The sequence below is a fragment of the Heloderma suspectum genome, chromosome 1 (genome assembly GCF_057233095.1).
Source record: "Heloderma suspectum isolate Gila_16-S chromosome 1, 16-S_ref, whole genome shotgun sequence".
NCBI lineage: Eukaryota > Metazoa > Chordata > Lepidosauria > Squamata > Helodermatidae > Heloderma > Heloderma suspectum.
The window spans coordinates 352,537,898-352,560,619 of record NC_139458.1 but is presented as its reverse complement, the minus strand read 5'-3'; the positions used below and the strand labels follow the sequence as shown (position 1 = coordinate 352,560,619).

At 41.2% G+C, this 22,722-nt stretch overlaps 1 protein-coding gene across 6 annotated transcripts in view; it reads right to left on the bottom strand.

Moving 5' to 3' along the window:
- Window positions 1–22,722, bottom strand: part of ARID1B (AT-rich interaction domain 1B) — a 536,503-nt gene that overhangs the window by 116,086 nt on the left and 397,695 nt on the right. For all 6 annotated transcript variants that reach the window (XM_084827884.1, XM_084827885.1, XM_084827886.1 and 3 more), the window contains one exon: window positions 3,774–3,863. In XM_084827884.1, coding sequence (XP_084684010.1) covers window positions 3,774–3,863 — 90 coding nt within the window. The remainder of the gene's footprint in view (window positions 1–3,773; window positions 3,864–22,722) is intronic.

The window sequence follows — 22,722 nt, the reverse complement described above, 5'->3', positions numbered from 1 at the left end:
TAAACAAGAAGTTAATTACTGATTTCCTCAACAAGCAAATTAGAAAAGCAAACCCTCAACAGGCATTAGCCTTAGTACAGTTATTCCTATTATTTTGTGATGGGTTGAAGTATTCAGGCTGAGAATCTGCAAGGAGTTTCTTTATTTAGGGCCTTTAGGTGATGTATTTTGTTGCTGCTGTTTGCAAGTGTATTCTGGTTGCTGTTTTATTGCATTTCAATTTATTTTGTTGTTGCCTCTTTTAAACTCTGTATGTTGCCTTGAATATAGCCAAGTATAGAAAAGCATGATAAAAGTATCAAAATAAAACAATAAGTAAGAGTGTTGCCTTGACACGACTGCTTTCCCCATAAAAGGCCCACACCCTGAGTCTTGTCTAAACTCTCCAATCCACTGTATATAGGTTTTGGGGAAAGGACAAGATAGCAATAGGATAATTAAACAGATGACAGAGATTACCTTGAGTAGGAAGAACTTTTGGGATTTGAGGGCTACCTCTTCCTTGTAGGGCATGTCTCGTCTTCCTTGTTTGACAAGACTACCAAATAAGAAGTCATTTTGAGTTAAATGGAAGATATGGATCAGGCACATACAACCTTAAAATGGGGATGTATCAGGCAGATAAACACAAAGTTAAGTTTCTATATATGGCTCGTACAAGGACTAGGGCAGAAGTGGGGAACTGGTTTGGGGTGGGAGGCTGGATGGTCCCCCACCTCCATGGTCCTTAAGATATCAGGGGGTGTGGCCCCACCCCTTACATCAACATGGAGAGGGATTGTAAAGATGAATATCCCACCTATAACTTGCTCCCTGAAGATGAATTTCTGTAAAAACTGCACTACTTAGTATCTTCTTTATCTGATTTCCAACAAAGAAAAACATGAAAAGAGCAGCATGTCCAAATCTCCAAAAATTGTATCAAGCAAATACATGCATTTCCACCCTACACATGCAAACTACGCAATATAAAAATCTATTTGTTTGAAGTTCTATGTTATTATAGATATACACCCTACCCTTAGGCTTGAAAACATGAAAAATCCTAAATGGATGCTGAGCAACCACTGAAAAGAAGATAAATAAAAACAAACACTTTCAGAATTAAATAAAAGTAAACTGGCCAGTTTGCTTGTGTGGTTTGCATTCAAGAATGGTGAAGCCATTGTGATCTTACACAGTCAAGCAAATTCCAGAGAGAATCTGACTAACAATATGTTGCAGAGCTTTCAGAGTATTGAGGTCTTTTCAATAAATGCATTAGTGGTCTTTTGTTCATGCATTCATTCATTTCTCTGGACAAGGAGAGGAATGTTACACAAAGTGCTAGAAGGAACAAAAAACACTGTCTGAAATTGGAGGGTCACTTGGTGTTTTTAGCTGGAAACATTTAGATCGGTAAGTCAAGTGTTTAAATTACTGTAACAGATGCCTACGGATCAGGTGTCTTCAGCAGGAATGATTTTCTGCTTGGGTTTTTATCAGTAAATGACAAGCACCTTCCCTTTGAGCCCTTATGCTCTTGCCTCTCCTTTCTAAGTTCAGTGGAAAACAGTTCAGGCAAGCAAAAGAATCAACTAATGTAACAGCCTTTTAAAAAGGTGAAGTTTTCCATTTCAAAGAAGTCTCTAATCAATGACAGGGCACAAAAGGGAATGCGCGCATATTTATATGCGCACTGCTAGACCTTACTGCTTTGGGGAAACATGTTTCCCAAAATCAATATGACCTCACTGGTTACAAATTTGGCATCTGCTGCATGAAACAAATGGACATTTTTTTAAAACAAGCTAGGTCACAAAGATTAGCTGTAGCATGACAAGGGCTTCAATAACTATTCTGAATAAAAAGCCAGGTCTGCTGAAGACAAATATCAGAAGATTTTTTTAGAAAGAAAATGGCAGCCAGGCCTGTGCCAGAAGAGCAATTTGAAGATTAGAATCTAAATTCTCAAACTTCAGGTTACAATAAATTATTCATCAAAAATAAACCATTTTTATTTGGCCTTGTGATTCAGAGTTGGAGGACTCTCTCTGCTGCACTTCATCAGATTCTTCATCAGGCAATGAAGACACGGATGCTTGGCTCCAATCAATGACCTCAGCTGGAAACATTCCCAAGGGCAGAGAAACGCACACCATGAAGAAATGAAGAAATTTAAGTCCATGGAATTTGGAGATGATCAGCAGCATGGGATCTATTGCTCAATGTAAAATACCACCACCCCTGCACTAAGCTGTGTAGCTCTGCTATGATTTAGGTAGCCAATGCCTCAGCTGAACCCAAAGCCATACTTAACTGGCAGTGGACTTTTGCAGTACTCCTGCAGCAGTACTTGGCATTAGTAGGATGTGATCTGGAACACCTGCAACTGTCTAGCTGATGGGCAGAGTCAAATGTATTAACTCCTGGTATAATTTTAAAATTGAACCCATTGTTCAGAACAAGTTTGCACCTGTTTTCTGCCACAGAGTCATTAGTACATATCAATAAAGATAGATTCCACATATTATGAACCATCACAGTACAGTGGCTAGTATAAGAAACTCTAAGCCACTATGCTTTCCAGATAAAGAGAAGCCTTAATATGTCTCCAAGACACAGCACAAAACAAGCCTGGAACCAGAGGCCTTGTAGCTAACAACTATGTGAAGCAAAACATGACAGTTGAGAACATGGTATCAATGCACATTGAATGCCTCCCCTAAATACCTACTTGTGGAAGTTGCCCCAGACAATATCAGACAGCATGTGACATCTAGTGCCATCAATGGTCAAACTACTGATAAATGGCTTTTAGAATATATTGTGGAAAATACAAACGAGAATTCACAGCAAGGAAAGAAAATGTGTACTATTTTGTGATGATGACTAACCCACTCAACTAGTATCATGGTTAATAGACACACTGAAGCCTGTCGCTCACTAGCATTTGCCCTCTTAAGTGCGCATTAACATTTCCCTCTCCCTCTCTAACATGACGCTGCTTCCTGGCAATCATGAGGTGCGATGCAGATCTAATTTGAAGGTGCATTTTATCCCATCGTCCACTTTACACCCACAAGTTCAGGCCACAGCAACACATGCCCACATTAGTGGCTTGCTCTGACCTATATAGGAAAGAGTTCTCATAGCCTCTCTCCTCTTTCACCCTTTAATAGCTGCTAATGGTGATACATAGATTAGCAATGCACACTTTTGTATCAAGTCATGAAACCTCAGTTCTCACCATGGGATTAAAAGCTTTATTCAAATAAGTTCATTGCTTGCACATTTGAATCTCGGTATGATAGGACCTTGACATGTCTTGAGAAGAGAAGAGCAGGAATGTTGTCATTTCCAGCCTATTAACCTCATTCTTATTTCTATAGGAAAAGAGCTTCTATGGCCTATACTCCAAAGCATAGGAATTCATCAGTGTTTTGAAAACTGTGGGAAAATTGCTGTCTGCAAAGCAGCTAACATTTCTATTCTACAGAGACCAAATTCTAAGTCAGATATTTATAAATAATGTTTCCTGTATCCAGATTTTTAAAGACCATTAAGAATCTAGCAAGATCTTCTGATAAAGAATGTTTTAAGAACACTAAGCTCTTTCTATTTAACAAAGTTCTTGTAGATATTCCTTTTTTATATACTCTTCCCACAGGAAATAGTTTTATACAGTATTTTGCTGAGAGATTACTTCCTTGCTGTAAGGAACAGACGAACAAATTTTGCCCCTCTCTTCTCAGCCTTCTATACTCCGTGGCTATTCACCCTCCAACACAAACCTCGATCCTGTGGCATCGGGGACTGGCTCAAGGCAGGATGGGAGCTGGATTCTGATTGGCTACCAGGAGTCTGGGATGGCATCTGGCTACCTGCAACATACATGGGAAAGAAAATAAATAACCTGCTTTCAGTGAAGCAAAATATGCACTAACAAAACATACTCTTATAGCAAAATCCTATGCATGCTTACTCGGATGGAAGTGTGCACAGAATTGTACTGTAAATAACTAAATGTGGTATATACTTTATAGAGCTAATGCAACAGGCTTAGCCTTTTTTTTTTTTTTTGCAACCCAAGGAGAAAACATGCATAAACATATATAACAACAGGCATGCTGAAATGTTCAATTTTGTACTGAGCCTGTTCCCAACCTCACTGACATGATCCAATTTATAGCTGCAAATCTCCTGACACATATTTTTGTGAGGGAATTTAACAAAATCCAAGCCTGCTGAACAGTAGGACTCATCCTGTTGAGCCTGAACTGGCCTCTAGCCAGGAACACATGGACAGCTGCCAACAATAGTACCAAAGATAAATTCCATCTATTCTGTTTGGGAAACCCCCCCAGCAACTGTCCATTGAATCAGTGGATTTAATGTTATCTTGGTGTCAAAGTGTAACATTGCAATAAAACCAATATGTATATAAAGCCTGTGGTGTGTGCTTTGTTATCCAAATAAGAGTTTATTTCATAATTTACACCTGGTAAAAATACAAAATTAGCAACTAAATTGGCATAGGAAAGAATCCAAGTGAGTGTTTAATCAAAGGAAAATGTGACTTCATAAATGGCATCACGAACAGTATTGCAGATTTACGTCTTGATCCGAATATCTGCATAGCTGTGGGCGATGATGCAGACAGGCCTGCTTGTATCAACTTAGCTATATCACTACCTCTGTACAAACTACAAATGATGTCTAATGTGTCTTTGAATCCTGTGATCTTCTTCTCTTTTCTCCCACTAACAGCTGTACCTCTGGGGGTGGGGGAGGATCCAGATCGGGAGGGTGGCATGGGTGTGTGTTTTGTTAACCCTTTCTCCCTGTGCTATTTTCTCACTTAAATTCACTCCCAAATCTGCTATTTGACCCTGAACCTTCTAATAGCATCAAAGAACTGCTTAGACAAATGGCTGCCTGCCAACTGCATTCACATTCTGACTTGTTACACAAGTCCTGCAAGGTTAGGTTAACAAAGCTGGCTTCATGGGGCCAAAACGTCATTAAAATGATGTCCCAGTCATCTCCACTTTTGCTCCCAATACACGTGTTCTACATCAGAACTTTGCATGTCATTGCTATATGGAGGGAGCAATCCTAGGCAGATAGGCATCCGCCTCCAAAATCGGAGGGGACTGCCTATCCAATGCATGACGGGAGGAATGCAGAGGGGATCTTCTCCTCCGCACTCCAGCTGCCCTGCATTCGTGGCTAGACAGCCGATTTTGACACATAGGAAGTGTCATACCGGGACTTCCACACTCCCCGCCCCCGGGAACGCCCCCTTTCCCCCTACTCCATGTGGCTCTTACACGCACAGAACCCAAGGACGATCCGCGCTGCGTACGAGGAGGTGGGGGAGGGGCAGGAAGGCGGTTCTCCAGGAACCGACCAATCCTATGGCTGTCTAGCTGCTGTCCAGTGGCCATAGGACTGTGCCCTTAATCTATCAGTGTTTTCTTATTAGAACTTTCCTTTTACTTAGGACCAAGCAAGACATATTAAAAGCATTTCTGTATAAATATACAGGTTTTGTTAGTTTTTCAAATCCAAACAGCATCTGCTGGGGGTAGCTGATAATGATCAGGATCACAGCAGCTGCAGAAAGGGAATTTAACCACTCCCTCCTCTTCTGGGGTCTTGAGGGAAATCCTCACGCTGAAGGTGTGTTTGGGTTGGGAGGAAATCCTCCACTGATACCAATTTCAGAAGAGGGATTTTTTTCAGGAGTGCAGCAGGAGAGGAAATTGTTAAATTTCTCCTTCATGCCTGCTGCAATATTGATAATTATCAGTCCCCCAGCAGATGTTATTTGCATTTTTAAAATGCAGTTTAAATCAAAGATGCCTCTATTTTGGCCCTCACTTGAATAGAATTATATATATTTGATTTGTACCCCACCTATCTACCTATCTATAAATAAAACTTGATTAAAACAATAATAAAAGAATGCAAACAGCATCCTACCCAAGAGACCTGCTTGTGCACCGAAGGCTTTCTTGGTCTTTCCCTGCTGGTGGAAGGACAGCAAAGAGGGAGTGAACCTAGCCTCCCTTAGCAGGGAGTTCCACAGCCAGGGAGCGGCCACTGAGAAGACCCTCTCTCGCGTCACCACCAGATGTGCCTCTGAAGGCGGAGATGTTGAAAGAAGGGCTTCTCCTGAAGATCTTAAGACCTGAGCAGGTTCATATGGGAGAATCCGGTGTTTCAGGTAGACTGACCTAAGCTGTATAGGGCTATATAGGTCATAACCAGCACTTTGAATTCTGCCTGGAAAATGACTGGAAGCCAGTGAAGGGATGTCACATGCTCCCTGGTCTGTTCAACAGTCTGAATGCAGCATTCTGGACCAGCTAAAGTTTCTGAAATTATCCAGTACAGTGGGGTTCAGGGAGGGTTTTTTTTTTTAAAACAAAGGTCTTACCACTGCCTCTTTTAGACAAGACGGAATCACACTTCGCCATAAAGAGGTGTTCACCACTACCCTTACTGACTAAAATAAATATATGTCATAAACATACATCTATAGCAAAGATTCAAGCAGTGCTGCAGTGGGGAGGGAGAGAAGCAAAGCTGGGGCTATTCCATCACCTTCCTCAACTGCCACCTAGCGGCAGCCATTCTAACAGCTACCTGAATTGTTTCCACCCTAGCTAGTAATTATAAGAACTGGAACCAAAACTTTTACAGTTTTGTAAAACTGTACAAAACTTGGTTTTCCTCTCCTTTTTCCCCATCACTTATTCCTTGTGTGTCATGTCTTAAATTTAGTGTGCAAGCCTGAGGCAGGGTCAGTCATGTTACTTATCTTTGTAAGTTGCTCTAGGAGCATTTTTGGCTTAACGACAGGGTATAAATGCAACCCTGACTGCTCATTGGAAGGACAGATACTGAAGCTGAACCTCAAATATTTTGGCCACCAAATGCGAAGAGAAAACTCCCTGGAAAACACCCTGATGCTGGGAAAGATTGAAGGCAAAAGGAGAAGGGGACGGCAGAGGATGAGATGGCTAGATAGCATCACCGATGCAATTAATATGAACTTCAGCACACTCCCAGAGAGAGCGGAGGACAGGAAGGCTTGAAGTGCTATGTTTCATGGGGTCACGAAGAGTCGGACACGACTTAATGACTGAACAACAACAACAATAAATGCTTTAAATAAATAAATAAGCACAAAATGATTAAAGGGGGGAAAATACATATCTTGAAATGAGTATAATTAAAATTAGTGTTTTAGGATGCAACAAAAGGAGCCCACCTACTTATCACAGTTACTCCTCCCCTCTTGAATTTCTATCAAACTGCTCAACCAATCAATTTCAGCTTCCTTCAAAGCCCCTTTCAACCATTTTGATAAAAAGTGGCCCTGTTAGACTTCCAGAGTTCACCAATTATAATTTTGTCAATGAGCATGTTAAGATAGGACCATTTAAATTCAACCTACACCTGGCTATTTGATTAATATTTTATTTTATTATGAAAATGTAGTCTGCCTTTCTCTGCAAAGAAGACCAAGGTGGTTTACAACACGGAGGACGCAACCCTATTGGGATAGGCGGCCACCTCTGAACTTGGAGGCGACCGCCTATCCAATGCAGGGCAGGAGCAGCGTGGAGGGGATTGTCCCCTCTGCGCGTCAACTGCCCTGCATTTGTGGCTAGACAGCCGATTTCAGCTGTCTAGCCGTGGGAAGTTAGAGCAGCAAGGGGATGCCAGATGACACATAGGAAGCGTTGGAACAGCACTTCCACCCTCCCTGCCTCATCTCGCCCCCAGGAACACCCCATTTTCGCTGCTCCGCACTCCTCTTATGGGCATGGTGCGGATTCACGCTGCCTACGAGGCAGCACGGGAGGGGGTGAAGGTTGGTTCTCAAGGAGCCGACCAATCCTATGGCTGTCTAGCCTCTAACTAGCGGCCATAGGATTGCGCCCTTAGAAAAATACAGCAATAAACAATTTAAAATCAAATAGAGAAGCAGTGTAACAAAATTAAGATACAGGGATGGAAAGAAAGAATCTCCAGGGTTTTAATGGCCTCTTGATAGGTGGCACTGAGGGGGCCAGATGCACATGCCTGGGAAGGCCATTCCACGGTCTGCTCACCATAATGGAAAAGGACTTCTCTGTCATCCTCACCAGCAGAACATCCATCAGCAGTATGATAACAATAAAGGCCTCAGAAGATAAGCAAAGTTCCCAAACAGTTTCATATCTAGCACTTTCTTCCAAAATTCATATACGGAGGGACATTCCCACCACAAATGCATTTTTAATATACGTGATACTGTTGAGATAAAATGGGTATTAAATAATTAAATGGGGGGGCAAAAAGAGGAAAAATACTTTTGAGTACTGATAGAGGAAACGTATTGCCAGCAACAACTTAGAATTTGTCATGTTTACAGCACATTTCATTTGGGGTGCTTTCAAAGTGAGATGTGGATAACAGCCCCAAAAGTAGGATAAATGCTTTTAAAAGCCTAATGCAAATTCACAGTAGCCCACCTTTACTAGTAGTATCACATAGCATGCAATGGCCCAGTAAATATACATTTCTACCTGGACGGTTCTTGGCTGCTAGAAACATAGGCGAATGTACATTGTGCCACATGGTGTGTTGTCATTGGTTTTTCTGCAATAGGGTTCAGCAACTCATGTTTTAAAAATAAGCTTTAAAAGCTGAGATTCTCATGAATGTATCAGATGCTTCAATAAAATATGTACTGACGGTGACCAGACAGCTAGGTTTTTGCAGGCTTATTTTAACATAAATATTCATCTCAAGAGTGGAAGACAGCCAACAACTGAAATACACTGAAAAATGCTGAGAGGGACTTGAATCCAAACACACCAGCCGCATAAACATCTACTCTTAAAACCTGGAAGACTGAATGTAAGTATCTTCTGGAAATCTTCAAAGGGCTTCTTGTTCGGGCTGATATTTTGAGGGCTAGTAGTAAAATGGTATTCGGAGATAGTTTCAAGTTTTCATTTACGTGGGGCTAAGGAGAAATTATTCTGAGTTTATGAATTGTGCCTCTATTTTAGAAGGAGTACGTACTTCACTACAACCATTCATTTAAATGGTGTGTGTATGGGGTGGGGGATTGGGTTTAGATTCATTTTAATCCACACCGAGCCTACAAGACTGAGCCGGTTAAAAATCCAAATGAGTAATTAAAAGATAAATACACTTTAAAAATACAAAATATTCATGCAGTCTTTCAGGAATACAAAGTATGGACGAGCTATTTAGCTTCTCATTCCAAAGACCTTTATACAATCAAACAGTGCAATCTTATGCATATCTACTCCCAGGAAAGTGGGTACAGCCTAAGTATACAAATTCTAAGAAATCCTAAGAAAGTAACCTAAGAAACTGCAGCCTAAGTATACAAATCATGCTATATTTATTGTAGAAGAATTAACACACAAATCTTACATGTCTACCTTTTTTCTATGACTAATAATAGCTCATTTTCAAACTCATTAGACTTGGGGCACAGAAGTTAAAAATAAAACCTACAAAGCTTGCTTCTCTTCTGTGCCATCAACAGAACCCTCAATTCTGCCAACAAACTACCACCTCTCCTTTTTGTAGTGTGGTGATTACCGTATGCAAAGCAAACAAGTTGCCACTGAAGGAGCAACTTCTGGGACTTTCATTCACTGCTAATTTGAGAAATGGCTGGTCTGGTCAGCAAGGTTAGGCGTGCACGTGCACACACGCGCACGCACACACACACACAACCATCTCTTTTTAACTTCTATGCAAAAGTACTCTGCCTGTGGAAATGAGAACATGATGATCAGTCTTTCCTCAAAACTATTCTAAATTGTCATTCTGAGTCTGGAGCCAAGTGTAAATAGCTGCAAAGGCCTATATCTACTTCTGTTCCATCCGTTGCATCATTTTAGAGTAATTAGCCAACTGTTTCTACAGCTGACTTTCAGGGAAAGATGCTAGAATGATATGCAATATAAGGAAACATAAACTATAACTGTAAAATTTCTTGAAGTACTAACTAGCAATTTGGAGATAAATTATGTACTCCAAAAACCCTGGTTGACAAACTCTATTAGAAGGGATTCAATGGATTATTTAGTCCAAACCCATGCGCCAGGGCAGGATATCCTAGGACCTGTACCATGGATGTCTAAATTTTTATTGAAAACATCCACGCCAGTGCATTCCATTGTCTCTCAAAAACAGCACAATCCTGTGCATGTTTACTCAGAAGTAAGTTCTACTGTGCTCGATGGGGCTCCTGCATAGGATTACAGTCTGTCACTTGTTCCACTGCAGAACTACAATCAGATAAAAGTCTTTATTTTTATATCAGATAAATATTTCCTCATTTTTATCCTCCATCTATCTTTCTGTCATTTGTAACAGTTACTGCTTGCTTATCACCAGTCAACAACGTTCAAGGTTTCCTACAAGGATGTATTTGAACAGACGTTGTAATTTTATGAGAGGTTCCAACAAAATGCTTCACCTCCACATTTTGCAAACCCTTGAGTAGAGACAGAGTTCACTATAAGACCATGACCTAGTTTGCACATAATGCTAACCCATGGTTAATCCATGGTTTCTTGTCCCCTGGGTAATTGTCTATGATGTTTTCTCAATCCTGGGGTGTTTATTATCTGCCTGCTCTCTCCCTGTATCTGAAACACCTTTGTGGTGCTGTAGTACTGGCAGGTAGAGTGGCTGTTTTTGTTTTGTTTTTGTTTTACCACTCTTGCCCACTGCCTCTGCCTGCAAAACAACCCATGCCCAACCCACAGTTCTGGGTTCACATGTTACAGCAACCCATAGTTTAAAGAACCCAAAGTTCACAACCCAACAACAAACAATGGGTTCACTTTCTGGGTTGTTCGTTAACAGACCATGGTTTGTAAGCACAACTGGATTTGCACAGCACAACAACCCAGATTTCAGTAACCCATGTGCGAGCCCAGCCATATGTTCTGTTGCTATGAAATCTTTCACGCCCATGGCCATTTCTCCAAAGCAACTTAAGAATGAGCAAGACGCATCAAAACAAAATATGAACTTTATTTTTCAATGAGATGTAGCAAGACATTACAATTCTACATCATAATGAATACAGGACAGATTCAGTGATTCCAGACTGTAAGCAAACAGTAATTTCTGGTTAACAGATGGCACAAAGATTCATCCTGTGTATGCCTGAAGCACTGCCATCAGACAGTATATTTCAAGGAAACCTGAGAAATGCTTCCAAAAAAGAGATCATATAATATTGTACTAAGTTGGGAAACTACAAATAGCTAAATGAGGGTACCTGGATTTATGATAATTTAGTCCCTTTGGCTTTCATTGGACTTTGTTGGCTTAAATCCAAGTGCACTGTCTTGTTTGTTACTCAGGTTACAAAACAGGCAGGCAGAGAGGCATTGCTGGAAAGACCGTGAACTGAAATTCTCAGGATTCAATAGCACTCTTGCGCAGCATGGAATAAGCTCAAAGCAAACTTCTGTTGCTCAATTTTTACACCACAGATTGCAGATTATAATGTGTTCAGACTTGCATTGTATAGAGGTTTTTCTTTTACATCTCCAAAATGTATATAATTTCCTTATAAATTGTTAGCAAAACTTAATCCAACTTGTTCAGATGTTAGGAAAGTGATAGTTTTCGAAAGAGCACTTTTACCGGTGTGCAAGGGCTTGCACATGCATATTCAAGTTTTAATGCATGTTTTGGGGCTTCCTCCTCCCTTTCTCTTCCTCTACAAACCAATAATGCTTTTGGAATCTTCCCAGACTTTCAAGGTGGCTTCAAGGGCAGTGCAGGGGGAGGGGGCAGGAGCTGCTTGCAGAAAAGTAGGGTTTTCAAGGAATGTAACAATACACTGGACAACATATAATTTACATTTTTGACTTAAGTAAAAGGGGCCAAATAAGGGTGGTGAGTGCTAGCCATGCACCCAAAATGTTGCTCGTATGTCTGAGATCTGGGAACTTTCTCTATGGTGCAGAAAACCAGCCTAGTATGCTACACAGAATCACCTGTGATTAACAATAAAGTATTATGTTTACTTTCAAAGACCAGGAACAAAGATAATTTGCCTGTTTTATTTTATTTTTTTATGTGGCATCATAGCCTTTCCAGAGCATAAATGGAGAGTCAGTGTGGTGTAGTGGCTAGAGTGTTGGACTGGGAGTCAGGAGATCTGGGTTCTAGTCCCCACTCGGCCATGGAAGCTCACTGGGTGACTTTGGGCCAGTCACAGACTCTCAGTCCAACCCACCTCACAGGGTTGTTGTTGTGAGGATAAAATGGAGGAGGAGGAAGATTATGTACACCGTCTTGGGTTCCTTAAGGAGGAAGAAAGGCGGGATGTAAATGTAATAAATAAATAAATAAATAAAGTGTGAACAAGTGCCTAGGTAACAAACTGCAATACTGGAGGACAGCTGCATATTCATCACCATTATTACCATCATTATAGACAAGGGAAAAAGCTACTGGCAAACTTTATAGCCCAATGCAATAAAACAGAGCTTTTCACAATACTAATTTTGCTGTGCCATTTTTGCATATCCATGGTTGTACCATAATAAGTTATCTACTAAACCAGCTAACCACTACTGTACATTTTTATGAGCTGAAAATATACCACAAAGAATAAAATATCAGACAATGATCCCAGATATTATACCAGAGTTAGCATGTAGATCTTGGTAATACGGATGCCAGTCAAATCAACTGCATTGTCTGCCAGCCATAATGTCCTTTATATGTTATGTGAAATGGAAGGCCCGTAACAGTCTTTATGAAAAGCAACTACTGGTACTTACACAGTAGAAGCTCTTTAATTTTAACTATTCATATTTGTTGGGATAATGCCTAAAAGACAGGCTCAACATTATACCATAACTGCATCCCAAGTAGTATTTCATTAAAAGTTTTTAAAGTTTGTACCTCACCAACAGCTGTACCCCCACATTATCGTTTGAATTCTCTGCTTACTTGCAAAGACCCTAAAGAAAACCCTTACTTTTTGCAAGTATGAACAGTTCCCCCACAAGAAGCTCCACCAAAATCAAATTTTGCCATTTCACCTGTCAAAGAAAACACCTTTGATCTAGAAGTTGAGATAACTGTTGTAACTGAACTAGTGCTGACACCCAGCGATTATTTTGGTTTGTTTGTTAAACGGTGGTGGTTTTAGTCATTTTGAGACCAATGAGTTCTCTGATACAAACACTTAATATTTGTCCAAACAGACATCCCTTTACATGATCTGCTACTAACAATTGGTGAGGAGGGGGCAAAGGGTAGATCCACCGCAACACTACAATTAATGTAACTTACACTGCACAAACGTAAACAACCTCCAGCACAATGCCAATAGCACTTGCTGGCGCAACGGGTTTTTCATTAGTGTTAGTATCACATTGGATACCGCCCACAGTCTACAACAGTATGTTGTTGTTTAGTATGTATAATGAATTTTCAACATTCCACCACCAATGCACTCCTTCAACATAAAAACCTTGGTTGAATCCCAAGATCCCATGAGCAGACTTCTACTGCAGTCCTATGCTTCTCCAAAATCTGCTCTGGAAGTTTGAGGGAAGCTCTGGAATAATATGGGAGTCAGCACAGAGGACTGCACAGGGAAGGGGGAATTGGTCTTCCCCCCTTTTGCCCCCCTCCTGCCAAAAGGAGTCTCCACTGAATTAAAGGCACTTCAATTGTGGAAAGGAAATGCAGGATCCAAGCTTTTGCTAATTTCTTTAGCAAAACTAAAATTCCAGATTCCACCAGAACTGTCCTCCGCTCCTGTCTTGCCCTCTGTCTCCCTAGCACACAGCATCAAAGTGCATGCATTTGTGTGTGCAAGCATGAAAAATAAGCATTATTTTAGAAAATTAAACTCTGCAGTTGAACACACCTCTGCAGTTGAGGACAAAGTGTGTACATACGGAAAATATGCAACAACTAGTACTGTTAGTGAGGAACAAAAACAAAATGGAATCAAATATCATAAGAATGCTGGCCTGGAGGCACCCAAATCTGCACAGTGAACTGTGTTGCAAGTACTAATTCATGAAGCCACATCTTTTGCCCTTCCTTTAATTCTACTGGAGAGCCAAATGGATAGATTTTCCCTTGACAGTGTTTTACTGCTCACCTGGAACTAAGCCTGGGACCTTGATAATTGCAATGCATTACACACAGACTAAACAGCCTTCGAAGGGCCAGATTACACCTTGGCTGATTGGTGTCATAGAGACAATACAATGCAGTCATAAACCCTGTGAAATTGGCCATTTAAGCTGTGTTTATGGTTCCTTTGTGTGCTGATAGATCTGGAATAGAAATGCCACTTGCTGTGTAAAAACAATTGCTATATATCAAAAATACATGCTTTGAGCAAGTTTTTTTTTTTCCCATTGTTTGTGCAGCATCTAGCACAATGTGACCTCATTCTCATTTGGGCTTCTAGGTATTATCAAAATACACCAAATTAAAGCCCATTCCTAAGAGTTTAATATATTAATAAATTCCATTTCCCAAATTAAAGCCCATTCCAAGAGTTTAAAGTATTAATCCATTCCATATCCAAGCTACACTTTCTTTTAGAGTAGGAGTTGGAGTGGGAAGCAGATGCCTGCATTTTCTTAAGCTATATGTGCACTGTCTACTATAGCAGCTTGTGCTCTAGCCATAATTACTCAGCTGGAAGGAAAAGCAAGTAACAACTGCCATCTTCTCTTTCCTCCAGGATGCTAGAATAGATGCAGGTCTCTAATTTCATGCTGGAAATGGTGACAGGACAGCGCAGAAATGCGAAGTCTTGCTCTACATGGGGCTGCCTTTGAGAAGTATTCAGAAATGTCAGCTGGTTCAGAGTTGCTTCTGCCAGACCATTGTTTGGGATTGGTTTATAGGGAAGGTGTGACTCCCATATTACAGCAGCTTCATTGACTACCATTCCATTTCCAGGCACAATTCAAAGTCCTGGTTATGACCTACAAAGCCCTACACCACTTGGGACCAGGTTATTGGAAAGGACATGTTCTCCCATACAAGTTTAGGATCTTTGAGAGAGGCCCTTCTTTCTGTCCTGCCAATGTCCAACATGTGTTTGGCAAGAACTTGAGAGAGGCCTTCTTGGTGGTGTATTGGCCCCAGGAGCGTAGCCAAGTCATTTGTAGTGTTAGAGGGGCCTAGAGATCCATTGTTGTTGTTGTTCAGTCGTTAAGTCGTGTCTGACTCTTCGTGACCCCATGGACCATAGCATGCCAGGCTTTCCTGTCCTCCACTCTCTCCTGGAGTGTGCTCATGTTCATATTCATTGCATCGGTGATGCTATCTAGCTATCTCATCCTCTGCCGTCCCCTTCTCCTTTTGCCTTCAATCTTTCCCAGCATCAGGGTGTTTTCCAGGGAGTTTTCTCTTCGCATTTGGTGGCCAAAATATTTGAGGTTCAGCTTCAGTATCTGTCCTTCCAATGAGCAGTCAGGGTTGATTTCCTTTAGGATGGACTGATATGACCTCCTAGCAGTCCAGGGGACTCGTAAGAGTCTTCTCCAGCACCACTTGTTTAAGTTCATTATTGGCACAATTCCCATGCTAGTAAGCCTCTGAGCATGTGCAGATGAGTCAAAAGGCCAATAACAGCTTCTCAGAACATTCTTTGCTAATGGAGAGAATGTCTTATCACTGATGAGCCTGAGAAGCAGAGGTTGTTTACCTTAAAGCTGCAGGTGGCTATGCTTGAGAACCAAACACTTCTAGCTATGCTGAGAATGAACACAAGGGGCGCGTGCTGCTGTTACACTGCTCACTGCTAACCTGTAGCGTATAAGACCCATTGTACCCAATGGCTCGGGGTTCAGAGAAGATGTCTGATCCAACCATTGAGTACGCGTGTGCTGGCTGTAAGTTACCCAATAAAGTAGTCCTCGTAAGTAAACCTTTGAGTCTGATTTATCACTATCTTGGCACTTCTAACCTAAGAGTTCAACGTCCACTGAAGGGACAACACAGGTGGCTGCTCCCAGGCTCTGGAATTCCTTGCCAAGGGGAGGCATATCTAGCCTCTTCTCTGTTGATCTTCTCCTGGCAGGAAAGTCATTTTTTATTCAAACAGGACTTTGGCCTCATAAGTTGACTGGTTATGGCATTTGTAAATATGCTGTTACTGGTTGCTTTATCATCTATAATGATCATTTCGGTTATTGATAATTTTGGTTACCCTATTCTGCACCTTTCCCATTCTTTAATATCCTTTTTGAGGTGTGGTAATCAGAACTGTTGGGGTCACGAAGAGTCAGACACGACCGAACAACAACAAAAATCAGAACTGTACACTGTATTCCCAGTGTGGCTGCACCACAGATTGGTATAAAGACATTATGATATTGATAATCTTATTTTGATTCTTTTCTGCAACATGGAATTTGCTTTTTTCACACATGCCATCCACTATCCACCACAACAGCAAGATCCCTTTCCTGGTCAGCTACTGCCAGCTCAGACACTATCAGTGTATATGTGAAGTTGAGACTTTCTGCTCCAATGTACATTAATTTACTCTTGCTTACATGGAGTCACATTTGCCATTTTGATACCCATTTCCCCAGTTTGGAGAGATCTGTTTGGAGCTCTTCAGTGTCACTTTTTGTTCTAACCATCCTAAATAATTTGGTGTTGCCAGTAAACTTGGCCACTCCTAATGCCAGATGATTCACGAACAGCTTAAAAAGTTCCAGTCCCAATACAGACCTTTGGGGATCCCACTGTTTGCATCCCTCCATTGCAAGAACTGACCTAATCTCTGACTAAAAAGCAGCTGTTAGTGGGAAGCTCAGTCATGATGGTTTGTACATGTATTATGTTTGCATCACTCTAGCACCTTGTATAATATGTCTAGTACGTCTTCTGTTCTAGGAAAGGCTGCATAGGTAAGAGACCTACGGCAGGAAAAGGAAAATGGTAGTATGTTAGCTATCTGCCCTTATTGTACTTAAAGATTATGACCTACATGTCTTCTGCTGTAACTCAATCAATAGGAGCTGCTCTCAGATGAACAAAAAAAAAATAGAAATCTGGATAAATGCAAATGCCTTTCTGACTTCCAAGTCACCAACCTCTTCAAGCAACCAACAAGGTAATTTACAAATTGGCCAATTTAAAGGCTTAGTGGGAAATACCCTCCATGAAGTGTCCTCACCTCCTGGTAAGTCAATAGGTAAAAGCACCATCTGGGGTATCCCTTGTGGCCTCTTTTGTTCTGGAAACCTCTACCTGTTCTTTCCACAGAAGTCTGGCTTTTGTCATGCTTTATCAGCCAGCCCAAATTCAGTCAAGAAGCCAGGTACCTCTGGAAGGCTCCTATTTATTCCCCCAGAGCCAATCTATTGAATCCTTCATTTTATCTCATTTGGTGTACACCCAAAGCCATTGTCTCCTTTGTGCTCTGAGGCAATGACTCAATACAGAGCTGGAAAGATGTTTGTATATGACGTTTAAAACCCTGTTCAATGCATGTTGACTCAGAAATAAGCCCCCCTTACATTAATGGGGCTTACCCCCAGTTAAATATGTATACAACTGCAGCCTGAGTATGCTTCAATCTCCTTCAATTTATTTATTTGTACCCCATCAATTTGTACCCCATCTTTACACCAAGAAAATGGCACTCAAGCTGGCTAACAATCATAGGAACTTTAAAAAGAGATAAAAACTTGGTTAATATATACTAATACATTAAAAACACAGATAAGAAGTACATTAAAAACACAGAAGGCTTTAATCCCAATCTTATCCATGTTTACTTGGAAGAAATAACCCTCACATGATTCCAAAGGAGTTTACTCCCAACTGCGTAGGGCTTAGGATCTGAACAAAAATGACACCCGCACAACAATGGTGTGGCTCACTATCAATAAATCTATGACACAACACAATGAAATTACATCAAAAATTACAAGAAAGCAACAAAACAAAACAAAACAAAACAAAACAAAACAGGAGCTTGCTAAATGGGAATTGACAAGCAGTGGGAAAAGCCAAGAAGTAGGATGCAGGAGAGAGAAGAGAAAAAAAACCCTGGGAATAAAGAAAGTGAAGGACTGGTATAAGAAGGAAAATCTCAGGGTCAGAAGCCTAGGGAGGGAAGATGAGCAGGAGTGAGAGTAGAAGGAACTGGAGACAACAATTGCATTTTCACAGGGCAGAACAATCAACTGACCCAGCTATTCTCTAGCCACCTCTCTTCTCTTGGCATCCTCTGCATTCACTCAGTGATGAACAGTCACACACTTTGGCTTTGAATTGCTCTCTGTGGTCACTGACCTTCTGCCTCTTCCCATGTCTCCTCTTTGGAGGAAGAGGATTTGAAGGCTGCAGCCTTGAAAAAGAACTAGGATGTATGTGCCTCAGCCTCAAATGGGACCAAGGTCAAAGATGAACCAGCCTCACAGGACACTACAGAGAATAAGTGCTGGCAAAAACTATAGCTGTTGTGGTGGGTATGTTCAAATGTTCTACGCACTTTCCCCTTCACCTGCTGGCTGCTGTGCAGGCTAGCAAGATCACCTGCTGATATAGATCTGGAGCTCAGAATACTGTTCCACTAAAAACAATCCATGTGGCCAGCCAGTCTTAACATCTTAGACAGAAAATGAACTAGCCTCATAAGACGTTCCAGCACATTAACAATGGCAGGAACAGCTCATTTCAGAACTCTAACCATATGAAGCTTACCAATATGAGCACCAATTTTAAATATAGTTCCTGATAAAGATTAAAGGGAAACACGTGAAGTTTTCACATTTAGAAAGTTAAAGGTAGCTAGAATTAAGAGGAAGAACAATTGTTTCACTGGATTCATTGAGAAATGAACTAGAAGCAATGTGTTTATGTTCTTAAAAGGTAGATTTAAGGTTATTTGCTAACAGAGCATGCTACTGGGGAGACCGGGGAGTTGCCCTACAGTAAGTACAGAAGTCTGGACAGGAATGCTTTTGGTATGGATGTATGCTACCTCAGAGCAGGAGTTCCTTCCTATTCTCAAATTCTATGATTCTGTATTTCTTTTTCTAAGACATATTAATAAAAACAAGCCTGGCTTTACCCTAACTGCTTGTCTATTATTCTCCTCCCCACTATTTATTCCTTTAGCAATTTTTTTGTTTGAAAAGCTTAATATTTGGCTGTCTTTTGAAGGAAATGGGCATAGTGACAGATGAAAGACTTTATTCATCACATAATTCAGAATGGGGGGGGGGAATCAACTGCTGTGCATTTAAGATTCTAACAACCCTGCAATTTTGTATAGTCGTTTCCCCCCCCCCCACCCCGTTCTTTCGAAGAAATCTGCTTTTATTCTGCTAATAACTAACCACAGTTAGAGCAGCATGGATCCGATTAGTAGTTCTTACCGTACAAAGAGGAGGGGAAAAAAGGCTGTGAACAGGGTTGCCAATTTGTCCACCTGGGTCTCTAGGAGAAAGATTAGATGAAAGCTTGCTCTTTTATTACCCACTTCATCGCTGCTCTATACTTAGGCATTTTCAGAGCTGAGGTACTGCATTTTTAAAGGTCTAATTTGACCACCTCAAAAAAGCTTTCCTTCGATTTCCCTCCATGTTCCTGAGAGCAACACACAGAACCATGCAGCATTTAAAATGGGAAAACTAGAGGCAAAAAAAATCATGTGAAGTTCACTACATTCTACCAGATTTCTACAGTGATTTTAAATTATGGCCATCCTTTTACTACATGAAATACACAATGGCTGTGATTGAGAGACTCAGATGTGCACCTGGTGTTTTTGTTGTCTTTCTGATCCGAACAGATTCTCTAGCCACCAGAGTTTTAAACTCCTCATGGCTTAAAAAGCAGTGTGTTGTTCACTGAGGAGCCACCGAGTTAGAAAGACAGCAACCCTTGGTGGACTTATGTTCCCCCTGCCCCCACTCCGCATTAAGGGCTTTGCTGAACCATGGGTGATATGCTGTTTAACATCTATAGGAAGCCACTGGGAGTAGTCATTAGAGAGTTTGGAGCAAAGCGCCATCAGCATGCTGATGACACACAGCTCTATCTCCCTGTGACATCTGGATCAGGTGAGGCTCTGCAAGTCTGTGGAATGCCCTCCCCTTGGAGGCCCGATTGGCATAGACACTGGTTTCATTTTGGTGCCAAGTTAAAACATGGCTTTTTACCAAAGCCTTTGAGGGCTAATTGGATTCCCTGAGTTTGTACATTGTTTAACTATTTTATTGTTTTAGATTTTAAATTGGTATTAGCTAGCTTAATGATTTAATATGTTTTTAGCTATTTAAATTATGTATTGTTTTACATTATTTAAATTAATTTTATCTGTATGCTGCCCTGAGATCCTAATGATATAGGGTGGGATACAGATGTTATAAATAAGTAAGTAAGTCAGTCCTGGATCAGTGCCTAGACTCAGTGATGGGCTGGATGAGGGCCAATAAACTGAAGCTGAATCCTGGCAAGACAGAAACCCTGTGGGTGAGTGGTTCCCGAATGTAGGAGATCGGCTCATTGCCTGTTCTAGATAGGGTTGCACTCCCTCTCAAAGATGACCTTTGTAGTCTAGGGGTACTCCTTGATCCATGTTTGTTGCTGGAAGCCCAAGTGGCCATGGCACCTCGGGTTGTATTCTACCAAGTCCAACTGGTACTCTAGCTACAGCCTCTTCTGGATCAGGACAGCTTGGCCACAGTGGTACGTACAGGCACTAATAACCTCAATATTAGCTTACTGCAATGTGCTCTATGTAGGGCTGCCCTTAGGGTTAATCCGGAAGCTGCAGCGAATGCAGCAGCTCATCTACTGTTGGAAGCTTCGCCTTTTCAGCATGTAACACCTCTTCTGAGGGAACTACACTGGCTGCCTATTTGCTACTGGGCCAGGTTTAAGGTTTTGTTATTGGTATATAAAGCTCTAAACAACTTGGGACCAGGATATTTGAGAGAGCACCTTCTCCCTTACCAGCTTGTCCAGTCACTGAGGTCATCAGATGAGGCACTCCCAGTGGTTCCGCAAGGAGCTGCAATTCATTTGTAGTCTACTCAGAGTAGAGCCTTTAGTGTATCACCTCCAGCCCTATGGAACTCCCTGCCTGTTGATGTCAGGCAGGCACCAACATTGTTCCGTTTTTGATACCTGCTGAAGACACTTTTATTTAAACAAGCCTTCCCTGACTGACCAGCCATGGTTTTTGTTGGTATAATTTGATTTTAAAGTTTTTAATTCTGTATTTCTATCACCACCACCACCACCACCACCACTACTGCCTGTTCTGGGACTCAATCCAGTCAAAACGGAGGTTTTAGAGGAGTGGGTAGTTTGCCTGCCTGACTACGTGATGTTCAACCTGTTCTAGACAAGGTTGCACTCCGCCTAAAGGATCAGGTTTGTAGTTTGGGGGTACTCTTGGATCCAGTATTGTCACTAATGGTACTCTGGTAACCTCTCGTCTGGATTACTGCAATGAATGGCAATGCCTTTGAAAATGGTCCAGAAAATTCAGCTGGTCCAAAATAGGGCAGTGAGATTGTTAACAGGAACTAGCCAGTGTAATCATATTATGCCAGTACTTTTCTATCTGCACTAATTGCCAGTCCATTTCTGGGCCCGAATCAAAGTGCTGGTATTAACATTCAAAGCCCTTGGGGCCAGGTTACCTGAAGGATTGTCTCCTCCCATAACTGCCCAGACCCTAAGATCGTCTTTAGTGAATTGTCTCCGTGAGCCCCTGCCAAGTGAAGAGAAGGCCTTTTCTGTTGTGGAATGAGCTCCACAGAGAGTCTCACCTGTTGCCTATGCTGGGTCTTCTTATTTTCAGTTTCTGTTGTGTAAATCTGTTACTGTAGTTTAAATCTTTGCACTGCTACTTGGGTTTTATTTTGGTTTTTATTTTTATTTTATACTGCACTTTTAAACTTTTATATTATATTTTATCATGTTGTATTTTATGATTTTAATCATTGTGAACCACCCAGAGAGCTTCGGCTACTGGGCAGTATACAAATGCAATCAATCAATCAATATTATTTTCTCTCCTTTTTATTGTTCACTGCTCAGATATTTTATTGGATGTACAGCGGGGTGTGTGTGTGTGTGTGTGTGTGTGTAATGTTCAGAGACATCAAAAATGAAATGCAACAGCATCAAAATGCGAAAATTGGAAAACAATGACATGTATAGTGTGTGATGGTAATGACTGAAAGGAAAGAGGCATCTTATCTCCTTCCTTTACAATCACCTTTTCCTTTCTACCTTGCTGTCCATACCTTACTCGAGGGGCATCAGCTGCAAGATGGGGCAGATTCTAGGGAAAGTCACCCCTGTCCAAGCAATTGCCTCTCCAAGGTCTGCAATGCATGCCTCTTAGCTAAATGGTGGGCGTAAATGATGGGTAGGGGAAAGAAATGCTTTTCCTCGTCCTATTCTGGCCTGTGAGTAAATTCAAATAGCATACTGCTTTCTACTATGTAAATGTATTGAAGAAGAGAATATCACTGGAAAATATGGTCATTCTTCTAAAGATAGAAGAGATTCATCAGGAAAGGAGAGAACTACAGAAGGTTAAGTAACATAGGACAAAAAGGCTGTCCTAAAAGCCCCTGAACATGCATAAGACACACTAAATCTGGAGTTCTAGCTCCGGTATTTGAGTATTGCAAGTCTTTA